The 12,137-nt window shown below is 43.0% G+C and overlaps 1 protein-coding gene across 4 annotated transcripts; it reads left to right on the top strand.

Annotated features, from left to right (window-relative positions):
- The first annotated feature begins 125 nt into the window (after positions 1–125).
- Positions 126–11,784, top strand: LOC109894488 (ubiquinone biosynthesis monooxygenase COQ6, mitochondrial). Of its 4 annotated transcripts, none has more exons than XR_002255878.2 (9): positions 126–483; positions 1,005–1,073; positions 1,798–1,896; positions 3,607–3,733; positions 4,951–5,076; positions 5,195–5,302; positions 5,766–5,828; positions 10,605–10,771; positions 11,436–11,784. XR_002255878.2 is itself a non-coding variant. In XM_031828970.1 (6 exons), exons 2-5 carry the CDS (start codon positions 3,667–3,669, stop codon positions 10,630–10,632), a joined length of 327 nt encoding a protein of 108 aa, XP_031684830.1. In that variant the 5' UTR covers positions 126–483; positions 3,607–3,666; the 3' UTR covers positions 10,633–10,771; positions 11,436–11,784. The 4 variants fall into 4 exon arrangements, 1 of the variants encoding a protein (XP_031684830.1); XR_004210636.1 differs by having other exon boundaries at positions 127–483; positions 4,946–5,076; XR_002255879.2 differs by lacking the exon at positions 1,005–1,073 and having other exon boundaries at positions 127–483; positions 4,946–5,076.
- Positions 11,785–12,137: the final 353 nt, after the last annotated feature.

A 12,137-nucleotide genomic window follows, 5' to 3' on the forward strand; every position in this document is an offset into this window, starting at 1 on the left:
TGTTTTAATATGAATAGCACCAAAGTGCAGATAACTTGTGAATAAAACTAGTGCGGTTCCTTGTTGTGATTGGTTAAGCAGTACAGGAAGTACCTGCCTCGGTTACATGTTTTTTTTCCCGCCTTTGTTACATATATATAAATATACAACATGGCTGGATTATAGAACGGCCACCTCTGCGAAAGGACATATGCAAGGCGAGTTTAGTCCTGATTAAGAACATCCCAACAATACAGTTGGAGTTGTTTTAGGGTTAGACGAGTCCCACGTTACGTTGTTTTAAAGATGCATAGTCTCACTAAAGCAACGCTGGTTTGAAATGGAATTGGGCGGCGGTGTGTTGCTATGAATCGTTTTTCAGGAGCAAGAATCATTTGCAGGGGACTCGCGTGTGCAGCAGAACATGGGGAACATGAAAGGAGCTTTATGATGTCATTATATCTGGAGGAGGAATGGTTGGGACCGCTATGGCTTGGTCTTTAGGTGAGTCGAGGTGATCTCCTGAAGCTGCCAAGAGACAGCCCAATCTGCCCCTACAGTTGCCCCCTCTAAATTTATTTCTATAGCCACAACATCATAAACCCCGCCCATGTCTACAATTTATCTACATAAAATACCATTTTAAACTAAATCTTAACCACACTGCTAACCTTAAACCGAACCCTAACCTGAAGTTAAGCACATTTTTTTGCCAATTTTTACTTTGTCGCAGTGTCATCTGATTTTGTGGCTTGTCATCGGATTTTGTGTTTGTATAATCCGATTTTGTGTTTGTATAATCCGATTTTGTGGCTATAGAATTTAGTAGAAACCCCTCTAAAGTATTTGTCTTAGTTCTATGTTGCTTAAGTAAGGTATAATTAAAACAAACATGTAGAGGAACTTTTTAATTTATTGTTCTCTTTAAAACCACAAGTGGTGCCAAAATGTAGGCTATAACAATGCTTCACTGCTCTGAACGTCATATCATTAGATAGTCTGTCTGTTTATCATTTTGGACGCAGCATCAATCAGGCACGGATCCAAGCTTGGAGGGGAAGAAGATTCTGCTGCTTGAGGCAGGCAACAAAAAGGTGATGGACAAGGTCCCAGACGCCTATAGTACCAGAGTCCGCTCCATCAGCCCAGGTTCTGCCACCCTCCTCAGTGGTACACAATTAGCAGCTCTGTTTTCCATTGGCAGCTAATAGCATCAGAAAAATTGCGGAAACCTCTCTGCCAGCAGATACACATGGCTACAATAGTATGAGGTTCATAAAGAACAGTAGGAGTGAATAGTTGTTTATATCCAGTTTGGTAGTCAATATTATTGTCAGGGTTGGTTTATCTAGTTAATATGGACAGTATATCATATCCAATCACAACATAGCTCTTGTTTGGGTGGCCAGCTTGCTGTCTGATTAAGCCTATTTGAGGTGTGGCTCAGTAGAAAAGGTTGTCAGGAAGTCGGTTAGGGATCAGTCCCATTCTGTCATGTCGCACATGCTTAGCAGGGATCATATCTGGCCTCTAGTCTACATCAGTCATTGATGGGATCCTCTAAACTATTATTCATGTCTCCTTGGGTTTTACTTGACACCCTGATGATGAACTGCATGTAAATAAGGAAGTGAAAGTAGTGATTTGGATACCCATCTCTATGTCATGCCCAGTTAAATTGACTTTGCCCACTTCATATCTCATTTGATCAAATTCCTTTAACAAGTCATTATGGTGCTTGTATGCCTCATACATAACATTCCTACATTTTATAGATGAGCATCTTGTAGTATATAAAATAGTGTGTGTGCCTTTCAGGTGTTGGAGCATGGAATCATATTATGAACATGAGATGTAAGCCCTATCAGAAGATGCAGTTCAGTTTTTGGAAACTCCACTCTACCACAAGCACTAAAGGTATTTTTTTAATTTGAAAAACCTTTTTTTGTAGATTGTTAGTTACACCACTATATACTTACTTCCTTGCGTCAGTAACTTGTCTGGCTATAGAATTTCAGGAAAATGTCATCTCCACTGCCATTTAGCCTCCACTCAATCATGTACTTTGCTGAACGTGCTGTACAATGCCATTTTCCTCAGGAATCTATTTGTTCACAACAAAAAGGCAAACCCAATAGTGGTTTAAAACACGCATTTCGTTCATTCCTCTGCCTAATTTATACATCCTCATAGGCCATGCAAATGCAAGGGTGCTTTCAAAACCCAAAAGACAGGAGGAGGTACATTTAAAAAGATGACCAAAGCTCCCTGGCTTGGTGAAAGGTTTGGTTTTTCTTCTGGCCACAGTGGCAGAGTGTTTATTTATTAGGAGCACATTTAATAGGAAGAATAAATCTATTTGGCAGCTTTGACTAGGCACTCATTCTCTGTGTCTACTAATTATAAAGATTCATGTGACAAACAGGAGGCAGGAGATGAAAGATGACGGGATGTATGGATGTCAGCAGCAAAGTGACCCTGTTTTACAGCTGTGGGCACAGGCTGAGTCCCTTCTGTAAGATGTGGTCAGTTTGTATCAAAGACCAAACCTCAGGGTTTCACTCATGGCCAAGGATGTCATCATAAAATGCCATATGGTGATTGTGGTGATATACCTCTCCCATAATACCTTAACTGCTCTGCTCCTTTTTCTGCTCGTTTGTTCCTGATGCATATTACAAGGATAGAGGAGCAGTGCGTTGAGGTTAACCTAAAAAAAGATCTTCACTATCCCAAAAAGTTAACTACTGTCTTAAAAAGGAAATATAACCTGAAATAGGGTTTTGAGAAAGGAAAGGTTTCCCTATGAGTCATTAGTAAGCCATTTCCAATGGTCTCTCCCTTGTCTGAGTGTTAGGATGGAAAGATAAACAGGTTTTAAAGCTCCCGTTTGGTGATTTCTCCTAGCAAAGAGGACAATAAGTACATAGCAACAAATTTCTTATCAACAGAAGTATTATTTTTCTCCAACTTAAAAACTACTTGCAGTTTGGTTTCATTAAATCTTTCAAGCAGCCAACCACTTGTCACAAGTTGCAAACCCACCACCATTAGTGGTTTTCTTGTAGAGTAAAACCCACTACTTTATGTTGGAAAAAAGTAGTTTAGCTGTGTTACTTCTGAAAGATAAGGTCTGTCACCTTGGTAGCAAGCCATCAGTCTTACATAAGCATAAACACTTTCTGCATTGCATGAACCGTTTCAGAAACCATCTCAGACAGTCTCAATTGTGAGCCACAATTATGTTTTCGTTCTGACTCTCAACTGTTTTGGGATACATGAACAAATATTTACTTGCTCAGTGATGTTAACTAATGTTTTACTGTAGCCTACTTATTTGTTGGGCCAAAAATATTGCCATAAATCAACATCACTAATGACCTTTCATCGTGCTTCAGTAAACTTCCATAGAACCAAGTCAACCATAGAACCAGAAGGGTGCTGGTGACCTTCCTAGAACTTAGGTTGGTACTTGAAGTAGTGGCTGCCAAGTTCTGGCTGCAGATGAACAACTTTGATGTGTTCAGTTCAATGAGGCTGTGCTTCTTTGAGCGGCTAAATATAAGGAAAGGGGGTGCGTTTAAAGATAGAGTTGTAGACCACAGGGATAATTGGTCTCTCATTTAGGTTTGGGATGCCTGCTCAGATGCCCTGATTACATTCGATAAGGAGAACCTGCAGGACGAGATGGCATACATTGTGGAGAACGACATCATTGTGGCAGCCCTAACAAAACAGCTGGAGAATCTGTCTGGTAAGAAAAGCAGCTTCATGTACAGTCCAGTTGCATTGATGATTTTCACATGAAACACTCTCTATGCACCAGCAGTGATGTGACTCTCCTTAGAAGACCTCTTGATTCCATTGACATCCTGTTAATGAGCACTGGGCCTGGCAGCTCATGTAATGTCACCACATTTGTTCCATCCTGTCCCTGTGTTTTATTTATTTGTACTTTCCCCAGTGTCTGTTTTTAAAGACCAGTGCAGCTCTTGGACACATCCAGGTTTTTCCTGCTATTTCAATCAAGCGCCATATTCCCTGTGTGCCAGTTAAAGCACTCCATAGACCCAGTGCCATGGGAAGACACGTGCAGTGGTCCAGTGACCTATTTAATATTGACATGTGCTTCCACACCATGAGGATGCTAAAGTGCTGACGTTGTATTGTTGCTGAAATTAGACAGACTTTTTTGAGGTTCACAAATGAAACTTGAGCACTGCTGTGTGTTCGACTGTAAAACTACGTATTATATAAACAGCCTTTTTAACATTTTGCACTAAACAGATTTTCCTTACGTGCATGAAGTTGGTCCTCTACTTTCTTTTTTCTTCCTTTGTTCATGATGTTTCTCTGCTTCTGAGGAAGTACATGAAAAGCATGCACTGAGCCAGCTGGTTTGTAGGAGCTCTGCTCTCCAATCACTGCAAGCCAATATTTGTCACTCGTGTTCAGGACTAGTAGTCAATCTGCGGATGGGAACCTCTTCAAGTGGGCAAAGCCAAGTGTAATTCCAGATCCTTTCTTGTTCGGGATGACTGGCTACTGATATTCCAAGAAGGTGGGAGTTTTTAGTGCAACCCCAGCATGCTGGCAGCAAGTGGAAAGTGTGGCATGGTCTGCTTGTAGATAAACACTATTAGTCAATCCTATGCGGCAAGCCAAGACCATTTAGAAGATTGTCAATGTGAGCCTCGGCAACTGGTCCCTGCCAGAGAGGGAAACCAATGGTGTTTTTACGAGGTGGTTTGTAGATCCTCCACCGCTTTAGTCACTTACAGCCAAACCTTACTCTCTTTTTTTCCTTTTTGGAGGGAACAAGTAGCAAAGCCTTAATTAGTGTGACCAATGCTGGTCCCTTTCTTGTTTAGTGAAAATAGGGGTACGCATTTGACCTAAAACAATTCTCTGTGGCGAACCCAGGCTCTGCTTTTGACCAGCTTTTTCTCTGTGTTTTGTCTGTCAGATCAGGTGAAGGTCCAGTACAAAACCAAGGTGGTGATGTACACTTGGCCCAAGTCTCACCAGGTAGCTGAATCCATCCCCTGGGTTCAGGTCACCCTGGCCAATGGACAGACATTTCAAACCAAATTACTGGTCAGTCCAACAGCTGAGTAGGAACTCTTTTATTTTATGAATGTTGTGAATGTTATTGTTTTTTAGCATTTGACCATGATGCTCTAGGCTATAACCACTGTGATTGGCTGTTTTTCAGATTGGAGCAGATGGGCCAAATTTGATGGTGAGGCAGGAGGCGGAGATACCTACGGTCAAGTGGAATTACGACCAATCAGCTGTTGTGGCTGTCTTGCATCTGTGAGATGTACATCTTACAATCTGTCAATTTCACCAACACACCATGTATTACCATAAAATAACACCTAGAGGGATACTCTATTATTTTCATGTTTTACAGTATTTATCAAATGTATTTATAAAGCCCTTCTTACATCAGCTGATATCTCTGTACAGAAACCCAGCCTAAAACCCCAAACAGCAAGTATTGCAGGTGTAGAAGCACGATGGCTAGGAAAAACACCTTAGAAAGGCCAGAACCTAGGAAGAAACCCAGAGAAGAACCAGGCTATGAGGGGTGGCCAGTCCTCTTCTGGCTGTGCCAGTTGGAGATTATAACAGAACATGGCCAAGATGTTCAAATGTTCATAAGTGACCAGCAGGGTCAAATAATAATAATCACAGTGGATGTCGAGGGTGCAACAGGTCACCGCCTCAGGAGTAAATGTCAGTTGGCTTTTCATAGCCGATCATATACCCTTCTTATACAGCCAACAGAGAACAATGTTGCGTGGCAGAGATTCCTTCCAACAGGACCCATAGCAATGTTACCGGTACGTGTGTATGTTCAAAATGCAAATGATCTTTTTGCTGTTCCTTCTTTTTATCTGACATCCCCCTTCTCTCCTTTGGCTCCTTTGGCAAAATACAGCAGAGAGAGAAATGGATATCTGATATATCCATATGTGATATGAAAATAACATTTATGAATGGAAATGCTCTTGTTAAAATACCAACATATGCACACTGTAAGTGCACCAATGAACCAGTTAGCCAATACCAATGGGTGCACTTGTCACTGTTCTCTATCTACACTACATCATACGTGTAGACAATGCCAATGTTGCCGGCCTAAAGTTGCTTTCCCAAGCCGGCTATTTTTACTGGTCCTGCCAATAGGGTCACCACGGTTCAGTCATGCTTGCTTTCAGGCCTGGTTCGCTAATTAAACCTGTGGTCTGCCAGTGTTGGTCATTACTGCATGGAATGGTTTTCAAACTTAGCTAATTCAACAGCATGGCCTGACCAGCTTCTTCTTTTAATTAGAAAGGCTCCTGTAATGCCGCCAAACCATTTTGTTAGAAAGGAAAAGTACACCCACTCTGCATTTCTGCTCTAGTTTGCATCTTTGTTAACTTCTTCTCTCTAATTGTCTACCACACCCCTCTCTATCTTTTCTGTACCGCCCCCTTCTCTGTCGGTCTATTCCTCTACCCTCTGTTACTGCCTCTTTCTCTGTCTCTTCCTTTCTGGCTTGATCTCTTCCTCTGTCTCTCTCTTCCTCTCTCCCTTTGTGTCTTTGTGTCTCTCTCTGTCTCCCTCTATCTGTGTCGTCTCTGTCTGCCAGTGGCGTGGCAAGAATCGGCCCAAAAAGCCGGGTCATGTTCCTCCTGGGCATGGGCCACGCATCAGAGTACATCAGGCACCGGGTGGCCCTCATCGGATAAGTCAACACTCATCCCTGTGGGACACTGAGTTATTGAACTTCACATCGGTTTGCTTTGGAAAACCATGACTTATAATTCACTTGGAATTTTGTAAATAGAAGGTTTATATGCCCTTATTCTGTAAAGGTATAAAAGGGTCATAAAAACAATCATTATCGACTGCATCTAAAAAAAATAGTTGGTTAATTCCTCAGCTCAATCATTGGTATTTCTGTCTATTTGAAGGGAATGCTTGCTCTGGTCCTACCCCGTAGATGTAGTGACTAGGTCCTACCCCGTAGATGTAATGACTAGGTCCTACCCCGTAGATGTAGTGACTAGGTCCTACCCCGTAGATGTAGTGACTTGGTTCTACCCCGTAGATGTTGTGACTAGGTCCTACCCCGTAGATGTAGTGACTAGGTCCTACCCCGTAGATGTAGTGACTAGGTCCTACCCCGTAGATGTAGTGACTAGGTCCTACCCCGTAGATGTAGTGACTAGGTCCTACCCCGTAGATGTAGTGACTAGGTCCTACCCCGTAGATGTAGTGACTAGGTCCTACCCCGTAGATGTAGTGACTCGGTTTACATGGCGGGGGTCTTTAGTTTTCTTTGCAGGGATGCAGCCCACCGCGTCTACCCTCTAGCTGGCCAAGGAGCCAACCTGGGCTTTGGGGATGTGGCCTGTCTCACTAACTTTAAGGATCTGGGTTAGTGACTATACTGAACAGACACAAAACACAGCAGACATAGCCAGTGGTTTCTCATAAGCTTTTTCCCATAACCCAAGCTAGGACGCTTGCTGTTGTTCTTGATTATAAAAAGAACCGGCTTTCTTCCAAAGTTTATTCTTTTTTTTTTTCTCCCATTCTGCCAAGGACTGTATGTACAGTGCCTTGCGAAAGTATTCGGCCCCCTTGAACTTTGCGACCTTTTGCCACATTTCAGGCTTCAAACATAAAGATATAAAACTGTATTTTTTTGTGAAGAATCAACAACAAGTGGGACACAATCATGAAGTGGAACGACATTTATTGGATATTTCAAACTTTTTTAACAAATCAAAAACGGAAAAATTGGGCGTGCAAAATTATTCAGCCCCCTTAAGTTAATACTTTGTAGCGCCACCTTTTGCTGCGATTACAGCTGTAAGTCGCTTGGGGTATGTCTCTATCAGATATGCACATCGAGAGACTGACATTTTTTCCCATTCCTCCTAGCAAAACAGCTCGAGCTCAGTGAGGTTGGATGGAGAGCATTTGTGAACAGCAGTTTTCAGTTCTTTCCACAGATTCTCGATTGGATTCAGGTCTGGACTTTGACTTGGCCATTCTAACACCTGGATATGTTTATTTTTGAACCATTCCATTGTAGATTTTGCTTTATGTTTTGGATCATTGTCTTGTTGGAAGACAAATCTCCGTTCCAGTCTCAGGTCTTTTGCAGACTCCATCAGGTTTTCTTCCAGAATGGTCCTGTATTTGGCTCCATCCATCTTCCCATCAATTTTAACCATCTTCCCTGTCCCTGCTGAAGAAAAGCAGGCCCAAACCATGATGCTGCCACCACCATGTTTGACAGTGGGGATGGTGTGTTCAGGGTGATGAGCTGTGTTGCTTTTACGCCAAACATAACGTTTTGCATTGTTGCCAAAAAGTTCAATTTTGGTTTCATCTGACCAGAGCACCTTCTTCCACATGTTTGATGTGTCTCCCAGGTGGCTTGTGGCAAACTTTAAACAACACTTTTGATGGATATCTTTAAGAAATGGCTTTCTTCTTGCCACTCTTCCATAAAGGCCAGATTTGTGCAATATACGACTGATTGTTGTCCTATGGACAGAGTCTCCCACCTCAGCTGTAGATCTCTGCAGTTCATCCAGAGTGATCATGGGCCTCTTGGCTGCATCTCTGATCAGTCTTCTCCTTGTATGAACTGAAAGTTTAGAGGGACGGCCAGGTCTTGGTAGATTTGCAGTGGTCTGATACTCCTTCCATTTCAATATTATCGCTTGCACAGTGCTCCTTGGGATGTTTAAAGCTTGGGAAATCTTTTTGTATCCGGCTTTAAACTTCTTCACAACAGTATCTCGGACCTGCCTGGTGTGTTCCTTGTTCTTCATGATGCTCTCTGCGCTTTTAACGGACCTCTGAGACTATCACAGTGCAGGTGCATTTATACGGAGACTTGATTACACACAGGTGGATTGTATTTATCATCATTAGTCATTTAGGTCAACATTGGATCATTCAGAGATCCTCACTGAACTTCTGGAGAGAGTTTGCTGCACTGAAAGTAAAGGGGCTGAATAATTTTGCACGCCCAATTTTTCAGTTTTTGATTTGTTAAAAAAGTTTGAAATATCCAATAAATGTCGTTCCACTTCATGATTGTGTCCCACTTGTTGTTGATTCTTCACAAAAAAATACAGTTTTATATCTTTATGTTTGAAGCCTGAAATGTGGCAAAAGGTCGCAAAGTTCAAGGGGGCCGAATACTTTCGCAAGGCACTGTACATTGCTTTTTCATAGACATGGAAATCCTGTTATGTGAATCTTTTATTCGTTTTATTTTGAAGTCAGAATAGCTCCAATGTATTCAAATCAAATCTATATATTTATCCCTTCGTACATCAGCTGATATCTCAAAGTGCTGTACAGAAACCCAGCCTAAAACCCCAAACAGCAAGCAATGCAGGTGTAGAAGCACGGTGGCTAGGAAAAACTCCCTAGAAAGGCCAAAACCTAGGAAGAGACCTAGAGAGGAACCAGGCTATGTGGGGTGGCCAGTCCTCTTCTGGCTGTGCCGGGTGGAGATTATAACAGAACATGGCCAAGATGTTCAAATTTTCATAAATGACCAGCATGGTCCAATAATAATAAGGCAGAACAGTTGAAACTGGAGCAGCAGTACGGCCAGGTGGACTGGGGACAGCAAGGAGTCATCATGTCAGGTAGTCCTGAGGCATGGTCCTAGGGCTCAGGTCCTCCGAGAGAGAGAAGGAGAGAATTAGAGAGAGCACGCTTAAATTCACACAGGACACCGAATAGGACAGGAGAAGTACTCCAGATATAACAAACTGACCCTAGCCCCCCGACACATAAACTACTGCAGCATAAATACTGGAGAATGAGACGGGAGGGGTCAGGAGACACTGTGGCCCCATCCGAGGACACCCCCGGACAGGGCCAAACAGGAAGGATATAACCCCACCCACTTTGCCAAAGCACAGCCCCCACACCACTAGAGGGATATCTTCAACCACCAACTTACCATCCTGAGACAAGGCTGAGTATAGCCCACAAAGATCTCCGCCACGGCACAACCCAAGGGTATTGACTGAATGCAACAAAAATTAAAATAAAATGTTCACAGGACCAGAATATGAAACTCTTTCCTCCATGATATGTAACCCCGGGTGTTTTGCTCTACTCTGTGCTGCGTTATGCAGAGGCCATGTAACCCCGGGTGTTTTGCTCTACTCTGTGTTGTGTTATGCAGGGGCCATGTAACCCCTGGTGTTTTGCTCTACTCTGTGTTGCATTGTGCAGGAGCCATGTAACCCCTGGTGTTTTGCTCTACTCTGTGCTGCGTTGTGCAGGGGCCATGTAACCCCTGGTGTTTTGCTCTACTCTGTGTTGCGTTGTGCAGGGGCCATGTAACCCCTGGTGTTTTGCTCTACTCTGTGTTGCATTGTGCAGGGGCCATGTAACCCCTGGTGTTTTGCTCTACTCTGTGTTGCGTTGTGCAGGGGCCATGTAACCCCTGGTGTTTTGCTCTACTCTGTGCTGCGTTGTGCAGGGGCCATGTAACCCCTGGTGTTTTGCTCTACTCTGTGCTGCGTTGTGCAGGGGCCATGTAACCCCTGGTGTTTTGCTCTACTCTGTGCTGCATTGTGCAGGGGCCATGCAGTATCTGTTGGAATATGAGGCGGAACGGCAGCGACACAACCTGCCCATGATGGCCGCCATCGACCTGATGAAACGACTCTACTCAACTAACGCTGCCCATGTGGTTCTCTTACGCACCTTCGGTCTGCAAGCCACCAACACATTACCAGCCATAAAAGTATGCTGTCTCTCTCTTTACTAAAGTGTACCCCCAACTCTTCGATCATACAACACTTGTTCAAGTAGAATTGATCACTTCTTGAACCCCCAAGGTTGGGTCATCTCTCAGCAGTAATCTCCACCTTGGCTTTGCCCATGACCCCACCCCACCCTCTTCTGATTACATGGCTTTTTACTTCAGCACTGCCTATAATTTCCATGGTCGAGAACCTACTACTACAGCAGCTAAGTTTAGCCCCAAATTTAGCGTTACCGAAAGTGTGTGGGTGGGGTGCAGGGCTGGCCCCGGGGCTGCGTTACGGCGGTATTGACTTGTGTTTTCACACCCCTTTTATTACAGACCGCTCATGTGAAATGGCTTTATTTCATACTAAGTGATTCAGACCAAAGCAACCGTAACTGGTTGTAAAGGCATTTCCCCCCTGGAGACCCAAAGTTATGCTTGACATTTTTCCATATTAAATGTTCAGTTTCCCAGTTTACAGATATCGCATACAGAGGTTTGTTGTGCCACTTTTTATGCAGACAGGAAAGATGCTAGTAATTGGATTTAGTAACACTTGCTAGTGCTATACGCATATGGATAAGTATGGATGGATGGATGGAAATGGATGTTTTAGATTTGTGAGTTGATCTGTTGATCTCGTTCTTTGTCTCTCCAGGAGCAGAACATGGCGTTTGCAAGCGAGTGACACGTACACTGGTCCTGAAGTGGCAGTTTGACGGGACTCCAAAGATGATATGCCACTGTGACTTTGTGAATGGAATGTAAAGTGTAAATGAATAAAGTTATATATTATGCTCTGTTATTACATGAACATCGCTATACCTGCATGTCTTTCTTTGTGTGTTGTTGATATTGGAAACTTCCAAGCATCATTCTGTATCACAGTTTCACAATCTGTTGGAATTTTTATGACAGAAAATTTGTTTCAGAAAACATGTATTTACAATGTTTTGCAAATGTATTGAGAATGAAATGCATAAATATATAATTTACTTAAGTATTCACCCCCTTGAGTCAATACTTTATAGAAACACCTTTGGCGGTGATTACATCTTTGAGTCGTCTTGGGTATGTCTGTATCAACTTGGCAGTTCTGGATTTGGGGATTTTTCTCCCATTCTTTCTGGTTGATTTTCTCAAGTTCTGTTAAGTTAGATGGGGAGAGGCGGTGAACAGCAATCTTCAAGTCTTTCCACAGATTTTCAATGGGATTCAAGTCTGAGCTTTGGCTGTGCCACTCAAGGACTTTCACATTCTTGTTCAGAAGCCATTCCAGTGTTGCGTTGGCTGTATACTTGGGGTCATTGTCCTGTTGGAATGTAAGTCTTCACCCCCAGTCTGTTGTTTGCACAGGTTC

The sequence above is a fragment of the Oncorhynchus kisutch genome, linkage group LG7, assembly GCF_002021735.2.
Source record: "Oncorhynchus kisutch isolate 150728-3 linkage group LG7, Okis_V2, whole genome shotgun sequence".
NCBI classification, from domain to species: domain Eukaryota; kingdom Metazoa; phylum Chordata; class Actinopteri; order Salmoniformes; family Salmonidae; genus Oncorhynchus; species Oncorhynchus kisutch.

Coding starts and splice junctions, on each gene's coding strand:
- LOC109894488 (XM_031828970.1), top strand. CDS start 3,667: ATGGCATACATTGTGGAGAACGACATCATTGTGGCAGCCCTAACAAAA. Junction 3,734..4,945: donor ACAGCTGGAGAATCTGTCTG/GTAAGAAAAGCA, acceptor TTTGTCTGTCAG/ATCAGGTGAAGGTCCAGTAC. Junction 5,296..10,604: donor GTTGTGGCTGTCTTGCATCT/GTGAGATGTACA, acceptor TGCATTGTGCAG/GGGCCATGCAGTATCTGTTG.